The sequence below is a fragment of the Pan troglodytes genome, chromosome 12 (assembly GCF_028858775.2).
Source record: "Pan troglodytes isolate AG18354 chromosome 12, NHGRI_mPanTro3-v2.0_pri, whole genome shotgun sequence".
Lineage (NCBI taxonomy): Eukaryota > Metazoa > Chordata > Mammalia > Primates > Hominidae > Pan > Pan troglodytes.
The window spans coordinates 94,828,572-94,849,284 of record NC_072410.2 but is presented as its reverse complement, the minus strand read 5'-3'; the positions used below and the strand labels follow the sequence as shown (position 1 = coordinate 94,849,284).

The window sequence follows — 20,713 nt, the reverse complement described above, 5'->3', positions numbered from 1 at the left end:
GAATGAGTTGTAGTATACAAAAATATAGATCCTGTTTTTCCTCTTTTCCTTATTATTTATTTTTTCCTTAAGAAAAATCATTATAATCATTGTTGAGTTAGTAAAAATAGATTAATCCTCTATGTAGATTTTTCTGCAGATAAATGTAGGAAGCTACTCAATTTTTGTCTCTGGCAGAAAACCCAAACCAAATCTATACTTTTGGTTGAAGTGCTCTTGAATAGTTACATGGCCTAGTAAGAGCTTATGTGCCTCTTCCTCTGATCTTTCCCCTAAAGAGGTAAAAGGGTGATAATGGTGTTGTGGTGTGTCAGTGCTCTTTTATTTTCTTATTATTCTTTATTTCCATTTTTTTTTAAGTGACAGGAACCTGATTCAAACTGGCTTTAACTATAAAGAGAATTAATTGGCTTAGAGAACTTAACAGTCCAGAATTGAGCATCAGACAAAGCTTGGTCCAGTGGCTGAAATAATGTTATTTAAGGACCTGGTTTCTTCCCGTTTCTTTTCTTCTCTGCTCTGCCTCCCATTGTGTTAACTTTTAGTCCCCATATCCACACAGGTTGACAAGTCTTTTCCCTTGTGAATAAAAAATTGTTACTCCAATTCAGACTTTATATTCTCCTTTCATAGGAAGAAAGAAAGCCTTTATTTCTCAGCAGTCCCAGCTGATGTCTTTATTTATCTCATTGGGTTTGACTGGATATGTGTCCAGTGGCTGAATCAAACATTGAGCTAAGTGCATAGGCAATGTTGATGGGGTTAGAGAGTGAGGACCTATAGAGCTTATAGAGAACTGGAGGTTCCCACTCAAAACTTATGCCTGAGAACGGGGAAGGGAAGTCTCCCCCACAAAATTTGGTTTGGTGTTATCAGCAAGAGGGGAATGGGTGTTGGACGTGAAACAATGGATGTTTCCTAAATGTATGTTTAGACCAAGGATATTATATGGATCTGGGGATAAGAGGTAGAGTTTTTAGGGAGAAGAGTAAAGACATTGAAAGCTCTTTAGTATCCCGTGTATTGTGCTTTGTGGATATCCTTTCCTTCAGTTGAGTGTCTATTTTGCTTTGCTTTTTCTTTCTTGCTCTTATAGCTGCATGTGGCTGTTACAACCCGAAGAGCCTGGGGTAGTCTCGTTTTCATTCAGAGTTCTACCTGCCCATTTACACATAAGTTGTGTTACTAGGACATTGGTGGTTTTAAGACACTGGCCAGAAAAGCCTATAGCTGGGATTTTGACTAAGAGGAAGAGGGTCTGGCAAACATTGCAGGTCTAAAGTCCAGGGAGCTCAGCTAAGGTGCGGAGAAACAGTTACATAATATAAATCATTGTAGCCCAGGGGCCTATTCTCACTAGGGAAGTCATCTAGGGCAGAGATCAGAAACTAGGTGTCAGAGCCTGCAGATGTTTCTCCAGTTGTAAATAACAAATTGGTTGAAACTGTTTGCTCTTCTTGTTCCATACTGCCCATTCCTGTGGGTTTGTTTGTGATTATCATAGTCAGAAGGAAATCAGAATCTACTGTGGGGTCTGGTGCTGACTGAGACAGGAAAAAAGTTACTATTTTGATCTGGGAGAATGGATAGGAGTTCCCTATGGCTATAAAATATTCAGTGCCAGCAAAGGGTCACTAAGCTTAAATGATCTTTCATTGTGATTTAAATAATTTGCTCCAAGTTTAAAATCTTTGGACGGAATTGGGATTCTTAACTCTCTAAGTTTGAAAGATTCCTGAAGACATTTTCTAATGAAAAGTGTAACACTAACAAAGTGTTTGCTTTAACTAAATGATTGCAGTTAATTTCTTGTAAAGAAACACAGAAGCACACATTAACTTAAAATAAGCTCACACTGTTGTTTCTTGTAGTACAGCCAGGAAAAACAGTAACAAGCTGTCTCCTTCAAAATCACATCCCTGGATGATATTCGAGCAACCTGGAAAATTTAAATACATCCCCAGGAAAAACAATTTGAATTAAGTTAGAAATCGTATTTGCTAATTCCCTTTCTGCCATTGCCTTTCATTCTCTGGGTCTGAGTAGCATTAATTGAGAAGGTGTGTGGCATCAATAGCTAAGGTAAATGGTGACATTCATTTTAGAACCACAGCCAAGCTGGGGCCACAAAAATAGTTTTAATGTTTAGGATTCATAAGTCAAATTTTAGCCTACATTGACATTTTGTCCTAATAATATTAATTCATATATTTTTGAGAAACCACTGGTTTAAAACTTGAGCATTTTGGCCCCAAATAGATTTGTTTTTGTATTTAAAAGATATTACCTTAAAAGTGTGAGGATAAAGACAACACCTATGGAAGAAATAGAGTATATTTAGTTGTTAGTCACTCTAGTACTCTTCACGGTGCTTATGTTCAATAATTTTAGTGTTCTTGGCCTTAGTTCTCTAATGCGTGTTTTGGAAAATACATTATTTTTATTCTCTGCGTGGTTACAGTTTTAAGAGAAAAATGGCTAATTAAGATTCTTTTCCTTTGGAGGGTATTCTTTTCATTCCTGTCCCACTTGAGGGATTTTCCAAGATAGAAAGGAATTTGCCTACTTTCTTTCTCTTAATAAATGAGGAAGATTAGATCAAGAGATGTGGTTTAAAATTTCTTCGCTCTCCACTTCTCTCCCACCTTTGTTTCCTCCCATTTATCCATCCCCGATTCTTAAGAAAGAAACACAAGTTGGAATTAAGCTGGGTGATCCTAGAGACTCATTTGAAGTGGAAATTCAAGATGGAGTGGGGCTGCATACTGGTTACCTTCTTTTAAGAGGAACTGAAAGGTAATCTATATAGCAGTTTCTGATGGGCAAGAAGGGACATCACAGGCTTTTGAATTTTATAAATGGAGCCATAATTATAATTAGCTATCATTTTGGGATACTTTTGCATGTTTTAGGTTTAAAGCTTACTTGCCTATGGAGGAAACTAGACATGTGAAGTATGCCACCTCCAAAGATTCTGACACCCTGGCACAAAATTGAGATGATAAATTCTGATAAGATTCCACCAGTAGGTCATCTCTTGATAGATATTTGAACATGCCCTAGAATTCCTCTGTTAGTTGGAAGTTTGGCTTACCTAGCAGCTGGGTGAGGCTGCCTACTGAATGGCATTTTGAAAAGTTCAGACTTAAAATTTCCTATTTTGTTTTTTCTCTATTATGAGTCTTACCAGTCCTATCACAAACTTTATGGGAAAGTGGTTTTTCAGCTACAAAGGTATTTGTGCGTTTTGCCCAAGACATATGTCCTCCTCAAGAATATATAACTGTCATGTTCTGTATTGACATGAGAATCAGGATCATATTACCACAAGTAGCTAGAAGATTTCATTGGTTGTAAGCCAGGGAATGGTCTGATTGATTTTTGTCCAGCAAGTAAAAAAAAAAAAAAAGAAGCTCTTACACACACACACACACACACACACACACACACGTGTGTGTGTGTACATGTGGCTCACAGCGAAGTTGGTTGTTGGTTGAGAGGCAGGTCAGAACCTTGGAGAGCTCAAGATAAAGGAGGGGCAGAACCACAATCAGAAGCTTCCATGGCTTCCATGGCTGCTCCCAAAAACTCCCCAAAACAGATGAGTTTTTCTGGAGCAACTGCCAGCTCCACTCTGCTTATCGTTAAGATATATAGGATTTAAGAAGATAAATCCCTTTTACTCCAAGCATGAGCTGCATATTTGTTGACTAATTTGATAATTTGTGGCTAAAGTCTTAAAAACAAAAACTGAAAGGAAAAAAACAAAGGGACATACTTTTCTTCACGTTTTTGTGAAGATCCTATGCCATTCCTCCATGGCCATGTTATGATTACTGATTCCACTTAGCAGGGCTTCTGGTATTGAGATGAGGGTCACATACAGGATGGGGGGAGGTAACATTAAGATTTCACTGAACTATTCACTGTGTATTAGACTAGATCAATTTTTCCAAAAAAAGATTCTTTTCAAATAACAACATCTTTGATAAAACTCCAACCAAGCCAAACTAAAACAAACAAAAACCAGAAGAACAGAGGTGTTCTGTTTAAAACAGGCTTTAGAAAGCCTGAAGTGCCTTCTGTTCAGACTAATTCTGGCTCCACCAGAAGCCCCCAAACACAAGTCGCAAATCACCATGTTTTACCGGCATACATTCAGTTTACTTGACAGACACAGTTCCTAAGTAAGTGTGAGGACTTAACCTAACTGTGTTTCTAGGAATACTTTTACTAGCCCAAATTAATCCCAGAAGTGGCCGTTTATTGGTGTCTACTTAGCTATTCATTTGGATGGCAGATATTGGCATTTCTTTCTTTCTTTTTCTTTCTTTTTTTTTTTTTTGCCACTCAACTTGTTTATGGTTAAGTCTCAGCTTCAATATGAAGCTGGTTTTTTTTTTTTTAAATCAAAACCCTGCATTTTACATGCTAAATATCTTGGCAAGTAGGTTGTTAAACATAGTAATGAACTTAAAACAGTGAGAGTGAGGAGTTAACAAAAACTAAACATTGCAGCCTAAACAAAATTCATACAAAAAATAAACTATCACTGGTTACATAAAATTTTCCTGACTGGTTAAAACTTAGTATAAAATGTGCATTTTAGAATCCTTAGCTATCAAGTTCAGAAAGTACCAGTGTCTATTTAAAATAATTCCTTTCCCAAGCCAAAGCGTAATCAAAATTAATTCAAATGACATAATACATTCTAATGCTAAAAAATATTCATTATTATTGAAGTGGAAGTAAATCCCAGAGCTTTTGGGTCTTTCTCATGCTGCAAATGGCTGTTTCTCTGGTTCACTCAAAGCAGCATATGACAGCATCCAAGGATGACACTAAGCTCAGTAAAGGGCAAGACTGCTGGTAGCCAGCTCTGACCTTCCTGTGAAGCATGGCTGCTGTGTCCACAAAACAGATGTGTGAGGATCAAAGGCACACTATTCTGCTAGCTAAAGAGATAGCAAACCACCCCCTAACCCTAAAAGCTCCTTCCCCAGGTAAATAAAGGTATACAAGGGGAAAAAATTAAAATACATTTATCTACAGAGTAAGGGTTTTGAAATATTAATTTAATCCCTCCTTCAAAAATTTTAACTAGAGTCATCTAGTCATTTCTGATCACATCTTAAAGATGTATCCAGATTCAATTTCTGTTGGTTTATCTTTAGACACTTCTAGTCAAAAGTATTAATTTTATTCCCAAATATCTTAACCACTAGTACAACTGCAGTGTATTATCTACCAGAGTTATCAAGCACTGGAAGAGAAAAAAATAGATGTTCAAGCAGCAGGCAACATTTATGGCCCTTTCACACAGTGGCATCTGAGTGGCTACTGAATAGTCCAGGAATAATTCTAAAAACAAGAAAATTCATGCATTTTAGTAAATATGTTGTAGTTTTCACAGTTGAAATTTCCTCAGACATTGTGCTTTCTTTGTAAGGGAATCCTGATTTTTCTGAATGTTATGGGGAGTCAGGACTTGAACTAGCAGGCTTCTTTTTCTTCTTCCACTGTTTTTCTCATGCTTCTTTTTCTGTTTTGTTTTTTTCTGTTGCTTTTTCTCGTTCTTCACTGCTTTTCCTCTTTTTTGCTCGTACCTCCTCCATATACTCTGATTCTGACAAGGACTCAGATGATAAAGATTTATCTTCAGAATATATCTTTCTATTTTTTCTGAGTCCTTTAATGTCCTTTTCTTTCTCAGTTGCATCTTTTGACTTCTTTTTCTTTTTTAAATTATCCTTACTGTCTGATTCAGTTTCTGACATGAACCTTTCAGAAGATTTATGTGAACAGTTCTTTTTCTTTCTCAGTTTTCCATGTTTCTTACCCTTATCTTCAGAATGAGAAGAACTGCTGGAATAATCAGAGCTTGATGAAGAAGAAGATGAATACTTACCAGATTTCTTCTTTTTTCTTTCTCTGTCTTTTTTTGGATGAGCTCTCACTTCCACTTAACAATTTCCCCCTGTGTTTTTCTAGTTCTTTCTTCCAGTTCTCATTCATTTTTTCTTCACATTCAACCAAACTCTTGGAGCCTTTCTTTTTCTTTTCTAGTTGCTCTTTTACTTCTTCCCAGGTAGGCCTTGATCGATTCAGATAATCCTGTATTTTTGGCCCTGAAGACTGGATTGGACCCCTTGAACTCGCCATTGCTGTTGGGTTCATATAGGCTACCCATTTGTCCCACTTGCCCATGGTGCTGGGCTGAGCACACAGTCGCACGCCGAGGGAAACCGGGCCGGAGAGATGGCCGAAGCGGGCCCGCCGCAGGTGCATTTCTTTCTAATTAACTTCTGTGCATCCCAGAATCCACTGTGTTTTAGACTGCAATGAACAGCTTCAAACATCATAGCAACAATCTCATCAGACTCTATAGGCTCTGCTTACAAGGGGGAAGAGAATTATTAGAATATTTGAAAACAAAGCCATGGAGGATCACAGAACTACCCTGTTTAATTTTTTTGCCTTACCAATATTTGTTTCTATGAGTGTGCTACAATTTGTAGTGGTGAAGGGTACTACTGTGATATTCTTTCTTGTCTCCACTTCATTTTGTTCGTAATAGTTGAAATTTATCAAGAACAAAATCCCAAAGTATAATCTGCAAGTTAAAACCATAAGGGATGTGATTGGCAGTGCTGTGTTACCTTTTTTTGTTAGCCACATGACTATAAATATTTGAAGGGTATTTACATGGAAGAAGGAGTAGACTTGCTCTGAATAGTCCCAAAGTTAGTTTTTCTTAATCCAGCTTCTCTTTCTCCCATCCTCAAATTCATGTTATGTCCACTTGACTTTACAAAATTTGGAAATTGTTATATTTGAAGAAATTAGGAAAATATGTTTAAAATGATTTCATTTCAATTGTTTTAGATGATATATTAGAGAAATTATACATACTTAACAAAATGTACAGTGTAAACACTTATTGCTGATAATACTTGGTCCTATTACAAATAGGTCAATAGCAAATTTATTTTTGTTGTTATCCTTGGTATTCTCCAGATGGAGTGACATTTTAAAAAATCATGCTTGTTCAGTTCCAGTTTTGTTAGAAATGTAAAATGTTGTTGGTGATTTCCTAAGACTTCCCATTTATTTTATTTTTTTCTGCATATTCTGTATAATTTATTCATGATTATAGACATTAGAAGTTTAAAATTAGAAATTACCTAATGCACTATTACTTTCTAAGTTGTAGAAAGATTTTTACTTTTTTCCTTTTTAACAGCTTTATTGAGATCTAATTGATATGTAACTCATCCATTTGAAGTATAAAATTCAGTTGTTTCAGTATATCCACAGAGTCGTGCAGTCATCAATTACCATAGTGAATTTAGATCATTCTAATCATTCCCAAAAAGAAACTGTGTACGCATTAGCAGTCCTCATTTTCCCCCAAGTCTCCAGCCCTAGGCAACCACTAATTTACAGTCTGTCCCTATAGATTTGGCTTTTGTAGACATTTTGTATAAATGGATTCATACAATGGGTGGCCTTTAGGTCTGGCTTCTTGCACAGCTTAATGTTTCAAGGTTGATCCCTGTCATAGCATGAATCAGTATTTTTATTGTGGAATGATATTCCATTGTATGTGTGTACACATTGTATTTATTCATCATTGGTTGATGGACATTTGGGTTGTTTGTACTTTTTAGCTATTAGGAGTATGCTACTATGAACATTTGTGTACAGGTTTTTAAAAATTTTTTAATTTTTGTATTTCAGTAGGTTTTGGGAAACAGGTGGTGTTTGGTTATATGAATAAATTCTTTAGAGGCAATTTCTGAGATTGGTACATCCATCACACAAGCAGTGTACACTGTGCCCAACGTGTAGTCTTTTATTTCTTGCTATCCTCACCCTTTCCTGAGTCCCCAAAGTCCAATGCGTCATTCTTATACCTTTGTGTCCTCATTCTTATACATTTGTGTCCTCGTAGCTTAGCTCCCACATGTGAGTGAGAACATATGATGTTTGTTTTTTTATTCCTGAGTTACTTCACTTAGAATAATAGTCTCCAATTCCATCCAGGTTGTTGCGAATGCCATTATTTCATTACTTTTTATGGCTGAGTAGTATTCCATGATATATATCACATTTTCTTTATCCACTCGTTGATTGATGAATATTTGGGCTGGTTCCCCATTTTTGCAATTGCAAATTGTGCTGCTGTAAGCATGCATGTGTAAGTATCTTTTTCATATAATGACTTCTTTTCCTCTGGGTGGATACCTAGTAGTGGGATTGCTGGATCAAAAGGTAGATCTACTTTCAGTTCTTTAAGGAATCTCCACACTGTTTTCCATAGTAGTTGTACTAGTTTACATTCCCTTTTTTTACTTTTATAATGTAAAAGTGTTCCCTTTTCACCACATCCATGCCATCTGTTATTTTTTGATTTTGGTCATTCTTGCAGAACTGAAGTGGTATTGTGTTACGGTTTTGATTTGCATTTCTCTGATAATTAGTGATGTTAGCATTTTTCCAAATGCTTGTTGGCCATTTGTATATCTTCTTTTGAGAATTGCCTATTCATGTCCTTAGTCCACTTTTTAAAACATTTTACTTTAAGTTCTGGGATACATTTGCAGGACGTGCAGGTTTGTTATATAGGTATATATGAACCAGGGTGGTTTGCTGCATCTGTCAACCCATCATCTAGGTTTTAAGCCCCACATGCATTACATATTTGTCCTAATGCTCTCCCTCCCCTTACCCCCCAACCCTTGACAGGCCCCAGTGTGTGATGTTCCCCTCCCTGTGTCCATATGTTCTCATTGTTCAACTCCCACTTATGAGTGAGAGCATGCACTGTTTGATTTTCTGTTCCTCTGTTAGCTTTCTGAGAATGATAGCTTCCAGATTCACCCATGTCCCTGAAAAGGACATGAATTCATCCTGTTTTATGGCTGCATAGTATTCCATGGTGTATATATGCCACATTTTCTTTATCCAGTCTATCATTGATGGGCATTTGGATTGGTTCCAAGTCTTTGCTGTTGTAAATAGTGCTGCAATAAACATAGGTGTGCACGTGTCTCACTTCTTAATGAGATTGTTTTTTTTTCTTGCTGATATGTTTGAGTTCTTTGTAGGTTCTGGATATTAGTTGTTTGTCAGATGTATAGATTGTGAAGATTTTCTCCCACTCTGTGGGTTGTCTGTTTACTCTGCTGATAGTTTCTTTTGCTGTGCAGAAGCTTTTTAGTTTAATTAAGTCCCATCTATTTATCTTTGTTTTTGTTGCATTTGCTTTTGGATTCTTGGTCATGAAGTCTTTGCCTAAGCCAATGGCTAGAAGGGTTTTTCCTATGTTATCTTATAGAATCTTTATGGTTTCAGGTCTTAGATTTAAGTCTTTCATCCACCTTGAGTTGATTTTCATATAAGGTAAAAGCTGAGGATCCAGTTTCATTCTTCTACAGGTGGCTTGCCAGTTATTTCAGCACCGTTTGTTGAATAGGGTGTCCTTTCCCCACTTTATGTTTTTGTTGGCTATGTTGAAGATCAAATGGCTGTAAGTATTTGGCTTTATTTCTGAGTTCTCTATTCTGTTCCATTAGCCTATGTGCCTATTTTTATACCAGTAACATGCTGTTTTGGTGACTATGGCCTTATAGTATAGTTTGAAGTCGGGTAATGTGATGCCTCCAGATTTGTTCTTTTTGCTTAGTAAGACTTTGCATTTAGATGAATGCAACACAAAAGAGTTTTGGCTAAGGAAAGCACAATAAACTGCTTCAACTGTGACCACTACACTTTAGCATGTTGCATTAGCTTTCTGGAAATGTTCTGTGAGGCTCAGAATTTAAGAAATAGTAAATTCAAAGTTACTTGAAGCATACGTGTTTAGGGCTAAATGATGCAAGATTTGTTTTCCAGATGGTTATGGCACTGGCTAACTTTTTTAGTTGTGTAGAAGAGACAATTGGAGTCTGACCTCATAAAATGTATAAATGACAAATGGAATTTCTTAAATTTTGAGATTGAAAAACAGAAATGAAATATGTGAAGTGTGAAATAAAAGACGTGAAGTATGCTATTATGTTTTCTTAAAAGTTATATTTCCATTATGAAAGTATGTGCATGTCTTATATATGCATACATACATATGCATGTATATACACTCAGAAAATTTGGAAAATACAGAAAAACAGGAAGAAGCAAAAAACTCTTTTAAATAGCTCCCAACTATGGATATCAGTTATTAACATTTCTCCCAATAAATTTTCCATGTTAAGATGGTTTTTGCTGTGGAAGGTTGGGAGGGGATGGGGATAGCCAAGTTGTAATCATAATGTATATATAGATTTATATCTCTCCTCATTTAGTGTTTTAACAAAAGGATTTTCTGTGTTATTGCAATTGTTTCTGTGCTATTGTAATTGTTTATAAATTATATATATAATTGTATAAACATACTGTAATAGTATAGAAACATAGTTGCAGATTATTTATTTGAATTACTTTAACGGTTTTTAAAACAGTTCTTATTATCAGGTATTTAGATTGTTTGCAGTTTCATGATATTACAAATGACTCTATGTGTATTTCTGTCTATAAAGTCCCCCCCGTTATTTTTAGTTATTTACAGATTAGCTAGATTCCCAGAAATAAGATTTCTAGAGGCATTGAGAATAAACATTTCTAAGACTCTCTGTCTCTCTGACACACACACACACACACACAAACTACTTGTATGAGTTTACAATTCCTTGTGTAAAAAGGTCCATGAAATTATATCTTCACCAACATTAGCTGTTTGCTGAAAAAAAGAACTGGACTAATTTAAGATATAAACATTGTTTCTCATAATTTTTGCCCAACTTTCTTCTCTTGTGGGAAATGCTGGGTGAGGGACAGGCCAAATCAGAGGGTTCCATGGGAGCCAGAAACAATTTGTGGAGCTGAAGCACTATCAGGATAATAAGTTGAAAGTAAGACACTGATCTGAGGGAAGCATGCACCATGGAAGCAGTGTTTGGAGCTTCAAAGAGTGGGAGAGGCAGCATAGAGTGGCAGAGCCATGGGTCATGTGGAGGAACTTAGGAAGGGTCAGACATTGGTGTCGTGTGCAGGCCCTGTGTGGGGGAAAGTATCTTCTCTAGGGAGACGATCTCATAATATAGGCTAGAGGGAGACTTAATATTGTTCTTTACATTCTTTTATGCCATTTAAAAAATATTCGTTTTACCGTGTGCATATATTACTTTTTCAATGAAAAATTAGTTTATTAAAAAGGAGAAATTAGGAAAATTATACTTCCTTAACACTAATGGGCTTGCATACTTTTCATATATTGTCAGTCTCTTTTAATTTCCTTTTATCGATATGCTAGAGAGTTGGGCAAAATTTTGTAGTAAGAAGTTTTCGATAATTTTCTTGTTATATTTCTAATGTATTCCTGTACCTTATCCTTTTATTAGTTGAACATTTTTATCATAAGATTAATTTCATTAAATAATTTTTTTCCCCCCGGAAGATTTTTTTCCCTCCCTTTTTAAGCAGAGATGGTTCCAAGTCTCATTTCTTCATTTGCTTAGTTTCCTCCTTTATCTCCCCACAGACATGGACAGACTACATTGTTTCTCAGTGTTTTCCGTTTATAGGTATCCTCGCGCATGTCTAAATTTGTGGCACTGTGGCCAAAAAGCTATGGGTTTTGATAAGTGGAACCGGAATTGAGGGTGAGCTAGGCCTTGAAACTACTATTCCTCACTGTCTTTCTGAAGAAGGAAGCTCTGATAAGGAGGAGCTCTGAGGATTGGTTGGGCTTGTTCAAGTCTGTGGAGCCATTGATATGGGAGCACATAGGTACGTGATGGAGTGTATTTACGAGAGAGAAATGTGGGAAGGTGAGGGGTCACATGAACTCGGAGCACTTGTCCTGTCAGGCAGCCTAGACAGGGGAGCAAAAGTAAACAATTCAAAATTACCACTATGCATGAGTTCGCTCATGACCACAAAGAGGCAAGTGCCAGTTCGTTGGTTCAAAACTGATATTTTAGTTAACTGATTGGAGGAAGAGTAGGCAGATTTACATTCTACACAGTCTCAATTATTGTTTACACTTGAATGTGAGCAGTTATTTAATCTCTCTAGTTAACTAGTCTTTAAAAAGAATTGGCGTGATACCTTCCCTGAACTGTTTCATAGGTGTTTTTGTGAGAATGAATGAAGTTTCTATTATAAAATAGTAGTGAATTTTCTTTTGCTTTTGTTTATTTTCTTTGACTATGTTTTATCACTTTCTCTAAATGCGTTTTTCATTCCTCATTTTTGGAATCCTTTTTTGTATGCTCTTTTCTCTGTTAATATGTGATGTGCCCTGTGCCTACTCTCTGTGACCATCTTCATTTCAGATTTCTTCCTTCAAGCATTACCAAAAAGATGTAGAAGAAGAACTTTGTGAATAGAGAGAGAAATACTTATTTTTCTCTTTTTCATAGATGCCTGCTAACTTATGCCTCCTCCTCCTCTTTCCCTGAAGGAGCTTTGGGCATTTTTCTGTATCTCCTACTCAAGAGAATGGAAAGCTCCAATGCCTTGTATTGCCAGACCTGTTTTTAAAATATGCCCTATTCTTAGGGAGTAACTAAAACTTTATATATCTTCTGTTTTCTCCCCTTCTAGGCAAAGTGGTTCAAACCACAAATTACCTAACAAGTAAAAGTGGTCATGTAGCAATACTAGAGGAATTTTTATCTTGTTTAGTATAGCTAAACCATCCTTGATTGGGAGTGTTTTCCAGTGAGTTTGCCTTGAATGGCTAAGGAGATCAATAAAGAAATTATATTTTAATGGAAGGAGACTGGTTGGTATGTCTTTAACAATTTGTTTGAATCACTTGAAATGAATTCAAGTTGGTAAGGTATGTTGCCAACTTATATGTTTTTATAATTTTTAAAAATTGTTTGGCTATAGGCCTGTAACTTGCCAAATAACTAAGGAGAAATGACAGAATTTAAAAAATATAAATCAAGACAACTAACTTTTCTTTTTGCTCTAGTAGGGAATGAGGACTGGTAAGGAATACTTGACCAAGAAATGAAATATTGTATTTTATTCTTGCTTATAAATGTTTAGCAATGCTCTCTGAAGGAAATGCATAGCAAGCTATGTTAGGATCATTTTAAGTTCTATACGGTGCTGTTATATCCTACTGATACTTTGAATTTAGTCTTGAACAGCTCAGAAGGAGTTTCTGGCTATTGAGGTCAACAGATTTGCCAGGGAAAACTTTGTACTTTACTTATCAAATCACTTTCATATCAAGATACCCCTCTTATTCACTGTATGATGCTGAAGCTCTTACCTTTTCCTCTGTTCATCATCTTTATCTGAACATCCTAAGACCCGTTTTTCCTATAAATGAAAGAACACTTATGAATTTCCCCATTGTCATTTAGTTCCTGTAAATCAACCCACTCAGTAGAGCAAAGTAATTCCTTTAAAAAATGCATTCCTTTACTTTTTCTTTGTTTTCTTTTGGTAGAAGCTATGCTTGGTTTGTCCTTAAGACAATATAAAGTAGTGTTGATGGTTCTCAAAGTGTGGTCTGCAGACCTCTGAGGATCCCTGAGACCATTTCAGGGGTCTGCAAAGTCAAAACTGTTTTCATAATCATATTAAGATATTATGACATCTTTTTTACAGTGTTTATGTTTGCATTTACGTTGCAGAAGCAGTGGTGGGCAAAACTGATGACTTGGCATTAACCACAGCAGACATCAAGCTATACTCATGGTTATTTTATTCTCTGTTGTCACACATACTCAGTTAAAAAAACAACGACAGTTCACTTAAGAATGTCTTTGGCTGGGCACGGTGGCTCACGCCTCTAATCCCAGCACTTTGGGAGGCCAAGGCGGGTGGATCATGAGGTCAGGAGATCGAGACCATCCTGGCTAACACGGTGAAACCCCGTCTCTACTAAAAATACAAAAAAAATTAGCCGGGCCTGGTGGCGGGCGCCTGTAGTCCCAGCTACTTGGGAGACTGAGGCAAGAGAATGGCGTGAACCCGGGAGGCGGAGCTTGCAGTGAGCCGAGATCGCACCACTGCACTCCAGCCTGGGCGACAGAGCGAGACTCCCTCTCAAAAAAAAAAAAAAAAAAAAAAAAAAAAAGTCGTGATGAAGTAACAAAAACTATGAATTTTATAAAGTCATAACCCTTGAGTACACATGCTTTCAATATTCTGTGCGACACAATGAGAGTACACATGGAGGACTACTGCATACCTAAGTACGTTGTCTCAAGGAAAATCCTGAGTGTGATTGAGTTCCAAGCTGAACTAGCTGCTTTTTTCTTGGAACCATCCTTTTTCACTTGGAGGAGTGACTGACGGATGAACTGTGGTTATTCAGATTTGCGCATTTGGCAGACATTTTCCCATGTCTCTATTTTATGCCTATCTTTTTCAGGCCTAACCGTCACCATTGTGCTTATATTTCTGTGAGGCTCTAGTGTTTACAGAGCATTTATTTATATCTGGTATTACAGATACAGATGGTCTGTGGATCTGAGTTGAATTACTTTAGCATATAATGCTGAATTTAGGTAGAGATCAAAAAAATTAAAATTATAAAAGAATAAGAAACAAATTAAGTCTTCCAGGGCTAAAATTATGGTCTTCTAGGATATTTAGGTTTCTTGTTTTGTTACTACCCGGCTTTACACTTCACTTTTTCTGCCTATTCATGATGGAATTCCTCCTCAATTTTTCTGCAAGGATTTTTTTAGAAGGCAGGAGAAATTGCCAATATCAAAAGATTTCTCTAACTTCATCTCTGGGTATATGGCTAAGGAGGAGTAGTCTGTTCCTCTTAGATTTCTATTACTCTTTTCCTCTACATTGATGTGTGAATGTGATACTGGATTTGTATGAAATTTCAGTTTTAACTGGTCTTTTATTTGTTACGACTTCTACAGAATCTTGCCTCCTGGAATCCTTCAAATCCTGAATGTCTCTTACTTGTGGTGAAGGAACTTGTGCAACAATATCACCAATTCCAATGTAGCCGCCTCCGGGAGAGCTCCCGCCTCATGTTTGAATACCAGACATTACTGGAGGAGCCACAGTATGGAGAGAACATGGAAATTTATGCTGGGAAAAAAAACAACTGGGTAAGGATTTTTGAGAATGGAAAAAAAGATGACTTCATCCATAATAAAATAATCAATTCAGATGTCCATTTGTAAATCCTAGTCATTTCTTTAGATAAACATGGTCCAGGTAGCCTATATGTTTCTCATAATTTAGAGTTTAAAGAGACCTTAATGTTTGTCTAGTTCATTGTGTTTCTCAAAGATATTACCTGGGAAGTTTGTAAGATTCAGAGTCTCATCCCCAGCCCCAGATATTCAGCAGTCAGAGGTGGAGCCTGAGGGCCTGCATGTGCTACCAGCCTCCATGTTGTTATGATGTATGTGACTTGCAGGCCACATTTTGAGACACTAACAAGTTTCCCCCTCCTTTGAATGGAAGACTTCTCCAATATCAGGTAAGAGAGGTCAGTAACTCTGGAAGCAGCTAGCTTACATGGTGCCTTTTATATTTTCTTTTTGCAACTTATAATTATATGATCCTTTAAAAAATCAAGTCAGACCTTATCGCTTCTCTTCCCAGAACCTTATGTACTTCTCCTTTTTTCTCTCATGGTAAAAGCCAAAGTCCTTCCAGTGGTATAAAAAACTCTATATGGAGAAATGCAAATCAAAATCACAATGAGATACCATCTCACACCAGTTAGAATGGCGATAATTAAAAAGTCAGGAAACAACAGATGCTGGAGAGGTTGTGGAGAAATAGGAATGCTTTTACACTGTTGGTGGGAGTGTAAATTAGTTCAACCATTGTGGAAGACAGCTTGGTGATTCCTCAAGAATCTAGAACCAGAAATACCATTTGACTCAGCAATCCCATTACTGGATATATACCCAAAGGATTATAAATCATTTTACTATAAAGACACATGTACACGTATGTTTATTGCAGCACTGTTCACAATAGCAAAGACTTGGAACCAACCCAAATGCCCATCAGTGATAGACTGGATAAAGAAAATGTGGCACATATACACCCTGGAATACTATGCAGCCATAAAAAAGGATGAGTTCATGTCCCTTGCAGGGACATGGATGAAGCTGGAAACCATGATTCTCAGCAAACTGACACAGGAACAGGAAACCAAACATGGCATATTCTCACTCATAAGTGGGAGTTGAACAGTGAGAACACATGGACACAGGAAGGGGAACATCACACACCGGTGCCTGTTGGTGGGGAGGAGGCTAGGGGAGGGATACCATTAGGAGACATACCTGATGTAGATGATGGGTTGATGGGTGCAGCAAACCACCATGGCATGTGTGTACCTATGAAACAAACCTGCACGTTCTTCACATGTATCCCACAACTTAAATTTTATATAAATATATATAAATAAACATATATAAATATATATTTATATATAAATATGTTTATATATAAATATATATAAATTTATATAAATATATAAATATATAAAAATATATAAATATATAAATATATATAAAAATATAAAAATATATATATAAAAGAAACCCCAAAAAAAGAAAAAAAAGAAAAAACAAAACTCTGTATGATTCCCATCACCACCATCTTCCATCCATCATTAATTTTGTCTGTTCATCTCCTACCTTCCTCTTTCAAATTCAGCTCCAGCCACACTGGCACCCTGCTGTGCAGCAAGCACACCAGGTATTCTCCTGCCCAAGGGTCTTTGCATAGGCTCTCTGTTGTCAGAGATGTTTCCCTCAGATATGCACATGGCTAATACTCTTCCTTCAAACTTCTACTAATGTTATGTTCTCAATGATGCCATGTTAACACCCCCAGTAGCCATTTTGAGGTATAATTTACATATCATAAATTTACCTGTTTTAAGTGTACAGTTAAATGATTTTTAATAAGTTGGCTGATTTGAGCAACCACTACCATTATCCAGTTTTAGAATGGTTCCATCACCCCAGTGAGATCCCTCATGTCCACTTACAGTTAATCTTGTTCCCACCTCCAGCCCTAGTCAATCACTAAACTACTTTCTGTTTCTATAAATTTTCTTTTCTGAACATTTCTTGTGGTGGAATCATACCATGTGGTAAAAAAATGTATGTGGTTTTTGTGACTGACTTCTTTCACTTAGCCTATGTTTGAGGTTCATCCATGTTGTGGCATGTATCAGTACTTCATTTCTTTTTATGGCTGAATAATATTCCATTGAATAGACATACTACATTTTGTTTATCCATTTACCAATGAATGGACACTTGGGTTGTTTCCACTTTTTGACATTTATGAATAATGCTGCTGTAAGCATTCGTGTGTAAGTATTGGTAATACCCCTTTTAAACATTGTTTTTTACATTGTTTAAACATTTTTTTAAAAAAGACTTGCACCTCTCCTCTATTTTTTACTTTGCTCCACGTGGTTTTTTTGCATTTCCTTTTGGCATGCCATATAATTAATGTATTAGTTATATGTTGCTATGTAAAATAATCATTCCAAAACTTAGTGGCTTCAAACAATAACATTTATTATCATAGTTTTTGGCAGCAATCTGGGTAGGTCCTTTGTCTCAGGGTCTCTCACAGGCTGTGCTTGAAGTGTTGGCTAGGGCTCTGGTCATCTCAAGGCTCAACTGGAGATGGAGTCATTATAAATGCATGCATGTAGTAGTTGGCATAGTTCAGTTCCTCATGGGCCATCGAATGGAGGGCCTCAGTTCAGTGCTGGCTGTTGTCTGGAGGCCGCCTTCAACTCCTTGCCTCTCTACAGGGCAGTGCACAAGATTCAGAGCAAGCAAGTAGGGGAGAGCAAGAGGGAGTATGTGAGCAAGATAGAAGTCATAGTCTTTTATAACCTAATCTTGAAAGTGACAGCCCATCACTTTTGCTGTATTCTATTTGTTAGGTCCAATATCCCACCCTCCCAACACACCTACACCCCCCGCCCCTCCCCGCCACCCACACGCAGAATTACATAGGAATGTGAATACCAGAGACCGCTGGGAGCCACTTAGAGGGAGCCTACCATACTTATTGATTATGTTTATTGTGTGTCTGTCTTCATCGGAATGTAAAATCTCATGAGGGCAGGGATCTTTGTTTTGTTCACTGGTAAATCACAAACGCCTGGAACAGTGTCTTCCACTTCATTGGTATTCCATAAACGTTTTTGAATGAATGAATGAATAAACTCTCATTAAGCACAGAAAAAGTTTAGGTGCTCTTCTCTGCTAATTCTTTTAGGTCTCCCTGTCTTTTTTAGGCTAAATAACACTCCGGCTTTTATTCTTCAGCTTTTTCTTTTTCTTTTTTTTCTTTTTTTGAGACGAAGTCTCACTCTGTGGCCCAGGCTGGAGTGCAGTGGCGTACTCTCGGCTCACTGCAACCTCCGCCTCCTGGGTTCAAGCAATTCTCCTCTCTCAGCCTCCTGAGTAAGCTGGGACTACAAGTGCATGCCACCACGCCCGGCTAATTTTTGTATTTTTAGTAGAGACGGGATTTCACTATATTGGTCAGGCTGGTCTTGAATTCCTGACCTCAGGTGATCTACCCGCCTTGGCCTCCCAAAGTGCTGGGATTATAGATGTGAGCCACCGTGCCTGGCCTCTTCGGCTTTTTCTTAAAGGTTATGATTTTAAGGTTTTACACATGATTAATGCCTTCGAATCAGCATGACTAAAATTTTTCTTATTACAAATCATGTTGTTTGTTCAGTTCAAGGTTTTTTTCCTTTTGTAAAGTCTTGAATTTATATTTCAGTAAAAGACACATAACACTACATTTGCCGTCTTTACTATTTTTAAGTGTGCAGTTCAGTAGTGTTAAGTATATTCACATTGTTGTGCAACAGATCTCTAGAACTTTTTCATCTTGCAAAGGAAGCCATTAAACACTAATTCCTCCTCCCCCCAGCGCTTGGCAGTCACTTTACTATTTTATGTTTCTATGGTTTTGACTCCTTTAGATACTTCATATGGGTAGAATTGTATAGTATTTGTTTTTTTGTGACTGCTTATTTCACTTAGCATAATGTCTGAGGTTCATCAATGTTGTAGCATGTGATAGGATTTCCTTCCTTTTTACGGCTGCATAGTGTTCAATTGAGTGTATTTACCATATTTTACTTATCCATTCATCCATCAGTGAACATTTGGGTTGCTTCTACCTCTTGGCTATTGTGAATCATGCTACATTGAACATAGGTGTGCAACTATCTCTTTGAGATTCTGCTTTGAGTTCTTTGGGATATATACCTACAAGTGGGATTGCTAGATTATATATAATCCTATTTTTAATTTTTTGAGGAATTTCCATACTGTTTCCTTAAGGGCTGCACTATTTTACATTCCCACCAACAGTGCATGGTTCAGACTTAAACTATGGATTGTTTTGAAATGTTAATATGTTTATATGGCTCATAAGGAAAACTTTGTTGAACTTAATTTAGCCTCTATCCCCAGCATTTTCCTATTAAATAATCAACTTAATTGTCCTTACATAAATGGGTGTTAGGTTAATTCTTGGTGAACATGTGTTGTCTTTAGTGCTGACAGGCTCATCTGAAAACAGGAATCGCTGTCAAACTAACCAGTCTTTGGTTTTTAGAATTTGCCTTCCTGTCTCATTCCCCCTTTTTAAATAATAATAGTGAATTTGAATATAATCCAGTTTTATGGCACCCTTTGTTACCTAATAATTTTCAAAATGTTATTCAGTGGCTCAGCTAATACTTGAGTTGTAGTTCATCTAGGTGTAGAAGTTTAAATTCATTTCAAGCAGATAGTTTGTATTTATAGTATTTTTTAAACTTTCTGTTTAATGTTACCGATATTCCTTTCTTTACTTACAAAACCTACTACTGCTACACTTATCTCAGTTTATTTTGATTTGATGTTAAGTAGTTTGTAAACATTAGGGCAATGGTTATGGATTCAAGTGAAGTAAAGAAACTGAGAATCCTGTAACAAGGCAAAGCTTACAGCAGACCAGGCCTAGGGAAGGCCTAGTAGAAATGGTAGCTGAGTCTGTAGAAGTAAAACTATGAGTTGGAATCAGGGAAGATCAAGAAACAGGGTATAAAAGTGAGTCTTGAGGGATGAACAAATTAGAGCTTGGCATGAGGGTTCAGGAATATTAAAGGACAGCCTGCTAATGGAGGAAAAATATAGACCAAGAGTCTGGAGATAAACACTGGACCCTGGCAGAAAGAAAGGAGCTTGATTTTGAGCCAAGATTTTTTTGAATCAGGGACTGTATTAGTTTCCTATTGCTGCTGTAAAAATTACCACAAACTTGGTGGCTTAAGACAACACAGACTTATTATGTCATAGTTCTGGAGGGCAGAAGTCCAAAATGGGTCTCCCTTGGCCAAAATCAAGAGGTTGGCAAGGCTGCATGCCTTCTGGAAGCTCTAAAGGAAACCGTTTCAGGGTACTAAAGAAACTTGCAGATATGCTCTCTGGGACATTATCTTTGAGAAATTTTAGAGAAGCAGAAAGATCCTAGAAGACTGTTATAAATAACAACATCCTGGAGATTTTTAAAGAAATTAAGTTCAGATCTTTAAGTAGATGATTTGCAAACATTAAAATAAAAATGCAGTAGTCAATTGGAAAAATAGTTGGGTAACTGGGAAACTGTCATGACA

General features: G+C 36.9%; 1 protein-coding gene and 1 pseudogene across 13 annotated transcripts in view; one reads left to right on the top strand and one right to left on the bottom strand.

Annotated features, from left to right (window-relative positions):
- BABAM2 (BRISC and BRCA1 A complex member 2) overlaps positions 1-20,713 on the top strand; it is a 455,408-nt gene that overhangs the window by 124,036 nt on the left and 310,659 nt on the right. For all 13 annotated transcript variants that reach the window (XR_010149587.1, XR_010149588.1, XR_010149589.1 and 10 more), the window contains one exon: positions 14,949-15,143. Coding sequence is in view for 9 of the 13 variants with exons in the window: in XM_024354264.3 (XP_024210032.1) it covers positions 14,949-15,143 (195 nt within the window). In the remaining 4 variants the exon portion in view is untranslated. The remainder of the gene's footprint in view (positions 1-14,948; positions 15,144-20,713) is intronic.
- LOC129143214 (protein FAM133B-like) lies at positions 5,472-6,207 on the bottom strand (annotated as a pseudogene).